Source organism: Lacerta agilis, chromosome 7 (genome assembly GCF_009819535.1).
Source record: "Lacerta agilis isolate rLacAgi1 chromosome 7, rLacAgi1.pri, whole genome shotgun sequence".
Lineage (NCBI taxonomy): Eukaryota > Metazoa > Chordata > Lepidosauria > Squamata > Lacertidae > Lacerta > Lacerta agilis.
Window position 1 is genome coordinate 79518742 of NC_046318.1, and position 8293 is coordinate 79527034.

The 8293-nt window shown below is 43.2% G+C and overlaps 2 protein-coding genes across 2 annotated transcripts; both read left to right on the forward strand.

Moving 5' to 3' along the window:
• The first annotated feature begins 236 nt into the window (after positions 1-236).
• Positions 237-1139, forward strand: LOC117050460 (proto-oncogene Mas-like). Its single transcript, XM_033156125.1, has one exon. It carries the CDS (start codon positions 237-239, stop codon positions 1137-1139), a length of 903 nt encoding a protein of 300 aa, XP_033012016.1.
• Positions 1140-7324: 6185 nt separating this feature from the next.
• LOC117050461 (mas-related G-protein coupled receptor member A1-like) lies at positions 7325-8293 on the forward strand. The gene has a single exon (XM_033156126.1). The coding sequence runs from the start codon at positions 7325-7327 to the stop codon at positions 8291-8293; it is 969 nt and encodes a 322-aa protein (XP_033012017.1).

Here is an 8293-nt window from a genome sequence, read left to right on the forward strand (position 1 = left end):
CATTTAAAGTTGATCAATAGTCGGGAGCAAACTAGACCCAGCTGAAAACTTGAGCAGCATCCTTATTCATTTAGCCCCAAAGCAAGAAACAAATCCAACTCTTCTCTTTTCTTCTAGGAGGAGTCTCCACACCAGAAGGAGTATCAAAGCAGAAAGTGACCAGGATGGCAAATTTCTGCCTTTCAGTTCTGTGCCAGCTGCATGCTGGAAAACAACACAATGGAACGCAGAGTATCATGGGGTCCACAACAAATAACAGCTGTGATCCAAGGAGCTGTGCTGCTAGTTCTTTAGAAATGTTTTTTATGATCACCTTCACTTTGCTCCTCTGCCTTTTTGGATTTGTGGGAAATGGGACGGTCATCTGGCTCCTGGCAATCCGCATCAGGAGGAATCACTTCACCACCTACGTCCTGAACCTCGCCATTGCTGACTTTGGCGTACTCACTGCTGTAGTTGCTATTGATTTGAATTGGATTGTATGTAAGTCGTATCCCTTGCATTTTGAGCTTCTACGGTCATGGTTTTACACTGGCTTCCTATTCACGTACAGTGCTAGCCAGCTTCTCCTGACGGTCATCAGCATTGACAGGTTCGTGTGCATCTTTTTCCCCATTTGGTATCGCTTCCATAAGCACAAACACCTGTCCGGCATCATGTGCACCGCAATATGGATCCTTGCCTTTGTGTCTTCTGGAATTCACATCACGCTCTTGCTAACTGGGATATATTGTAATCTAAGCTCCTACCAGTTTCTTGCCATTGCCCTGCTCTGCACCCTGTTAATGTCCCTCTCCACCGTAACCCTGTCCATGAAGGTCTACTTAAAACCACATGAGTGTAAGCGGGGGAAACTTATAATGGCCATCTTGCTTACACTCCTCTTCTTTCTCCTCCTTGCTATCCCAATGGATGCTGTTCAGTTCATGGCCCTGTTTCATAAAGATCCCTACCTCCTAGAATATGCATTCATATGTGCTTCTCTTAACAGCACAGTTAATCCTGCGATTTATTTCCTGGTAGGAAGGAAGAAGAGTCATCATTCCCGGGAGAGAATTAAGAGTATACTTGAGAATGTTTTAAAGGAGGAGGGAGACAGCAAAGGGGACTTGGAATTCCCCAGTGAAAAGAAATATTGAAGACTCCATAGAAGCTTAAGCTGTCTCCTTTTGTTATTATAGTTATGGAAGTTGTAGTCTAAGTGGCAGAAGATTTTCCTAGTTGTTGTTTTTTTTTTAATACATGTACAGATTATGTAAAGTTAAAGGTAAAGGTAACGGGACCCCTGATCATTAGGTCCAGTCGCGGACGACTCTGGGGTTGCGCCGTTCATCTCATTTTATTGGCCGAGGGAAGCGTACAGCTTCTGGGTCATGTAGCCAGCATGACTAAGCAACTTCTGACAAACTAGAGCAGCGCCCGGAAACACTGTTTACCTTCCCGCCGGAGTGGTACCTATTTATCTACTTGCATTTTGACATGCTTTTGAACTGCTAGGTTGGCAGGAGCTGGGACTGAGCAACGGGAGCTCACCCCGTCGCGGGGATTCAAACCGGCGACTTCCAATTGGCAAGCCCTAGGCTCTGTGGTTTAGACCAAAGTGCCACCCACATATTTAAAGTTATTTAAACGTTTATTCGTATCTAAAAAGATACTGCTTGATTTTGAAGAGGGATGATTCTAATGCAACAGACTCTGAACTCAGCAGCACAGAGTTACCTCACTGTAGGTCTTCATTCGTTTCTTGCAACATTGAAAATACCCTAGGGGCTCATACTGGTATGGGCTCAAACTGGAAATATGGCTGGCCATGAGCACCTTTCATATTATACGCTGTGTGTGCATGCACACTTGTGGAGTTATATGTGATGCTAAGAGCATATAAACTGATGCTGTGCATGGAATTCAGGAAAGAACCACAATGTTTGTTTGCATGTTCCACAGACTTTTGCTTGGTCTGTTTTTCTATATTGGAGGTAGCTACTAGCTGCCCTTTGCACTGAGTGTTTGAGGCGAGGACTTGGATTATGGAAAGTTGTGTGTATACAGAAATCAGACAGCGAGAAATATTCAAACATACATACCTTACAGGCCTTCAAAGTAGACCCCTCTGATACAAGACACCATTAACAACGTTCATAGAACTGTTGGAAACTTCTGGAGAAGTACTCTTTTTGTACTGCCTTCAGTTCCTCATTTCGTGCATGCACACGAAAGCTCATACCAAGGTATCTGAAGAAGTGTGCATGCACACGAAAGCTCATACCAGGAACAAACTCAGTTGGTCTCTAAGGTGCTACTGGAAAGAATTTTAGATTTTGTTTTCACAGTAGCTTGGACATGTGAAATGTTGGAAAATCTGTGCCCTTTCACTGCAGATTTCAGTTTTGGAAAAATAAGGAGATCTGGTGGGGCCAGATCAGGAGAATATGGAGGGTGGGACAACTCAGTAACCTCAGTAATGATTTCACACGGAATATGCAATTCTTCCACCATCATTGGGACAGACAAATGCCAATCCTGCATCAATAACTCACGAACTCTGTCGACATTTGCCATCGTTCTGCTCATCAACGGTCTGCTGGACCGAGGGTCATCTTCAATGGTTTTCCACCTTTCATGGAAATGCTTAAACCACTCATACACTGTCTTTCGAGTTGCAGCTTCATCTCTGTGCACAATTGTGAGCATTTTGTGGGTGTCTGATGCCGATTGTATGTTCAAATATTTCTCGCTGTCCGATTTCTGTGACCATTCACCGAATTGTCCAGTCACAACTTGTGTGTACACAGACACAGACACACAGACACACACACACACACACACCTGCCTGGACACCTGGTACATCCCTTTGATGCATTGCTACCTTTCTGTCTCCTCTGAGCCCCCCCTCCAGTAAATAGTGTTCTGTGATTTTTATGGTGACTTATATTGACTGTGTAATATTCTCTTTTAGTGCACTACTTGGTTCCAATATGCATATGTTCCTGTACCCAGTCACCCTGAGACCTCTGAGTGTTGGGCAGATTGCAAAAGATCTAAATAAATAAGTAATGGGTTTATTCCACTTTACTTTGTTGTGTGATACTTCTCCAGTGCTACCATATCCCTGCTGCAAGGAGGGGCTAGAGGTGGACAAAAGGGGGGCAAAAAAATAAGCTGGAGCCTTTGTGTCGTGGCATATTTTTTTCCAGAATTTCAGCAGAATGTTCCCAGGTTGGTTATGAAGCTGTGCAACTTCCCCAAAAAATCTGTAGTCACAATTCACATCTACACAATTCTCACAGTGAGGAGGGAAAGTATCCCTTCCCATCGTTTGCTACTGGGTCACAGGTGGCACCTGAACATGTGTATAGGAATTGGGAAGCAAGTTGATGACTCCTGCTTTAGGAAACATCATTGCCTGGCTTATATTTTGATTTGGATAATTATATTTATTTGTTGCTTTGCAGATCCTCCATCTCATTATATTTGAATAAATTTGTGGTTTTACACCAGTTATGGTTTCTCGGTTCTTCTTTAAGGGAGTGCTGGCAAATGATGACACTTGTTTCCTATAGTTTACCTGTGTAAACATGGGTGTGTACGCTGATAATGAAAAGATAGCACATGAACCTGACGAACGAAGACGGGGTGTGTGGGGTGGACCCTGCTTCCTGAACTGGCAACCTCACTCTGCCTAATGAAAGGACTAGACCTTTTTTTTAGGGCAGAAAGACTTACATGGCAAGAAGTTCCTCCCCCTAAAATCACTGATTGCTATCCTGATCGGCAATAAAATGACACATTATTTCCCTTCCATGAGGCTGGCAAGCTGAAAAAACCAGGCTGGCAAGCAAGCAGAATCTGTGGTGCATCTTGCAACGAATTTGGTGGAAATCGCCTCATATTCCCTGGATGGTTGCAGCATTTTCTCTTCAGGACTCCCCACAAGCACTCCCATTTGAGATACAACACCATTGCTGCTCTTCCCAACCCACATCTGAAGACTGCTGATCGGTGCTTACTCACAGGTATGAAAACCTGCTGGAGAAATTTTCTAGTCTCCCAAATCGGAGATGAATGCTAATGACTCTGTAATGGTTGCCTCAAAAGCTTCTAGCCATGCTGGCTGTGTTTCACCCTTCATTGTTGTAGGCAGTATGTCTCCGAATGCCAGTTGCTAGGAATCTCATATGAGGGAGCTATTGCAGTTGGATTCTGATGGAGGGCTTGGTAGGTGCTTCGATAAAAAGACGCAGAATGTGATGAGCCTCTGCCCAGATCTCCTGTTTGCATGTTTTCTGAAATCTTCTCTTTGTTGATTTTCAACTGCATTTTCATAATTCATATTTTCTGACAACAATAACAGGGAGAAATGCAAAGTACTACACTTCGGCAAAAAAAATGAAAGGCACAAATACAGGATGGGTGACACCTGGCTTGAGAGCAGTACATGTGAAAAGGATCTAGGAGTCTTGGTAGACCACAAACTTGACATGAGTCAACAGTGTGATGCAGCAGCTAAAAAAGCCAATGCAATTCTGGGCTGCATCAATAGGAGTATAGCGTCTAGATCAAGGGAGGTAATAGTACAACTATATTCTGCTCTGGTCAGACCTCACCTGGAATACTGTGTCCAGTTCTGGGCACCACAGTTCAATAAGGATACTGACAAGCTGGAACGTGTCCAGAAGAGGGCAACCAAAATGGTCAAAGGCCTGGAGGCTTCCGGTTTGGTGCCGGATAATGGCGGAGCGGAGCTAAAGAGCTCCCGCTCCCGGGGGGTTTTAGGGGTCTCCTTGTCTGCGCCAAGGGCCCCTTAAAGCCACGGGAAGAGCGTCCCGTGGACCGCGGCCTCGTGGGTCCCAGACGTGCCGTCTCTGCTCTTGATTGACCCTCGTAAGGGGGGGAAATCAAGCGAGCGGAGCTCCGACACGGGACTGGAGAGGCGGATGCACCCCCCCAGGAGATCAAAGCAGCGATTCTGCCAGACCTGAGCACCAAGCTTTTCCTGCTAACTTCAAAGAAAAAAGAAGAACCCCGGCTGCTGTAAGTACGGGACTAATTGGATTTACATTTGAATAATTGGCAACCGGGAGGGATGTTAAAAGGAAGCCCGTCCCTCTCCTTTGTTGTGCAGAGGAGGTAATTAAGTTTCAAGTGGCTGCAGCTGCATCACTAGATACAATGTTGCTACGAAGCACTTTGACAGAGAAGATGGATTAAATCCCTGTGAGGGGATTGAAGATTTTGGAAATATCTCTTCTGTGGCTTTTGGAATTGTTTTTGGCACCCTGTCTCAGGGAAAATGGCGCTGGAAAACTAGTACGCAAGATGGAAAATTACTGATATTTGACACCCTTTGTCTTCTCCAACCATGCTTGCTTTCGCTTTTAAACTGATTCTAGATCCGGGTATCACCCAGGAACAAAGAAAAATCCTTCTGCAATTGGAGTTTGTGAATCGGAAAATGGACTGGTTAGGGCGTAATTTCAAAATTTGTTGTGGAGCAGGAGAGACCAGCCAGATTTGGGAGAATTTTGATAACTTGGAAGCAGACTTCTCCAGGGAACTGGGGGAGGTGCTGGAGAAATGGGACGAATTGATTCAGCAACCCCAGGTAAATGGACGGCCCTGGTGCAGTGAGAGACACAGGGCTGATGTTTTGACTGGAGCCACAAGATCCAGTCTCTGGAGTGGGAGTCCAGAGATGAAGGTGAGAAGATTTTTGAAGACACAAGTGGAAGAAAATCAAAATTGTGAAATGGAGTTGCTGGGAGAGGAGAGTTGGTGCCTCTTGAGGCGCCCAAGGAGGAGATTTATAAACTATAAGATGACACTGAACAAGGACAACAGAGGGAAATGTAAAGATGAATGGTGGGGGGGGCATGGGAGAGAGTAGAAAAATGGTAAGAAGGGGAATAGGGTGAAAATGATAAAAATTGAATAAGGATGGATTTATGGTACCCTGAAGATAGTGTGTTAAGACTTTAGGATTTTGATGTTAAGTTTTAAGATTTTGATGTGACGATTTTGGGAATTTTGAATTAGTGAAGAGATATGTAACTGACTAATAGCAACAGCTTAAGTGAAAAGAAGTATAAGATTGATTTAAGAATTATTTCATGATACTATAAGATGTTAAGTTTTTTATGATAGTATAAAAGGTTGGATAATGAATTGCAATGTTAAAAATGGATGTTACCAAAGTATATTAGTATTGAAGGCAGAGGAGGGAAAGCGGGGGAGGTCCCTTTAGAAGATCAGAAACTAGATTTTGTTAAGTAGTAAGAGATAGATTGGTGTTCCAGTTTAGGTATGTATTGGTTTTGGTTTTGTTTTAATTGTTCTCTTTGTCGATTGTGTTTATGTAATGTGTTTTTATTGTGTTAATGTTGGTGTTTATGTTATGTTATGTTTTTCTCTTGTTTTACTGGAAAATAATAAAAATCTTATAAAAAAAAAAAAAATGGTCAAAGGCCTGGAAACAATGCCTTATGAGGAACGGCTTAGGGAGCTGGGTATGTTTAGCCTGGAGAAGAGAAGGTTAAGGGGTGATATGATAGCCATGTTCAAATATATAAAAGGATGTCATATAGAGGAGGGAGAAAGGTTGTTTTCTGCTGCTCCAAAGAAGCAGACACGGGGCAATGGATTCAAACTGCAAGAAAGAAGATTCCACCTAAACATTAGGAAGAACTTCCTGACAGTGAGAGCTGTTCGGCAGTGGAATTTGCTACCAAGGAGTGTGGTGGAGTCTCCTTCTTTGGAGGTCTTTAAGCAGAGGCTTGACAGCCATATGTCAGGAATGCTTTGATGGTGTTTCCTGCTTGGCAGGGGGTTGGACTGGATGGCCCTTGTGGTCTCTTCCAACTCTAGGATTCTATGATTCTATGAATAAAGGCAAAGAAGTTGGAAGATTCCCCCCTAAAATAAAACCTCAATTTCTTACAAAATTAAATTGCTCAGGCAATGCCATGTTTCACCCTGTTGTGGTTTCATGGCAAAACTGTACTTGTTTCTCAGCTTGGCCACAAAGCAGTTTCCACCAAATAACTAATAGTAGCTTTCTGCATTAATATCTAAGAACTGGTATATCAACAATGCTGTGAATATGTCCAAAATATTTGTTTACCTCTGCAAATAATTTAAGACAGAAGTTGACTGTTTTAGAGACACGATTATTGACATGTATACATGTAGGTAATTGCAGAATTCTTCTGGCAGGAAATTTGCACCATAAATACTATAATGAATATTTCAATACTTTTGAAATTATGTTTCTTTTCTCCTAGAAGGTGTCTCTACATCACAGGGAACAGCAAAGCAGAAACTGACCAGGATGGCAAATTTCTTCCTTTCAGTTCTGTGCCAGCTGGATGCTGGAAAAGAACACAATGGAATGCAAAGAATCCCAACGAATAACAGCTGTGATCCAAGGAGCTGTGCCACTTCTACTTTAGGAATGTTCTTCATGATCACCTTCACTTTGCTTATCTGCCTTTTTGGATTTGTGGGAAATGGGACGTTCATCTGCCTCCTGGCATTCCGCATCAAGAGGAATCACTTCAGCACCTACATCCTGAACCTCGCCATTGCTGACTTTGGCGTACTCACTGCTGTAGTTGCTATTGATTTGAATTGGGTTGTATGTAAGTCGTATCCCTTGCATTTTGAGCTTCTAAGGTCATTGTTTTACACTGGCTTCCTATTCATGTACACTGCTAGCCAGTTTCTACTGACAGTCATCAGCATTGACAGGTGTGTGTGTGTCTTTTTCCCCATTTGGTATCACTTACATAAGCACAAACACCTGTCCGTCATTGTGTGTGCCACAATATGGATCTTTGCCTTCCTGCCTTCTGGAATTCACATCACGCTCGTGCTAACTGGGAAATATTGTAATCTAAGCTCCTACCAGTTTCTTGCCAATGCCCTGCTTTGCACCCTGTTAATGTCCTTCTCCACTGCAACCCTGTCCTGGAAGGTCTACTTCAGACCACAACAGTGTAAGCAGAGGAAGCTTATAATGGCCATCTTGCTTACTCTCATCTTCTTTCTCCTCCTTGCTATCCCAATGGATGCTGTTCAGTACCTGGCCCTGTTTCATAAAGATCCCTACCTCCTAGAATATGCATTCATATGTTCCTCTCTTAACAGCACTGTTAACCCAGTGATTTATTTCCTGGTAGGAAGACAGAATGGCCGTCGTTTGTGGGAGTTAATTAAAAGTATACTTGAGAATATCTTAAAGGAGGAGGAAGAAAGCAGAGAGGAGCCAGAGTTCCCCAGTCAAAATTTAATAGGCTAA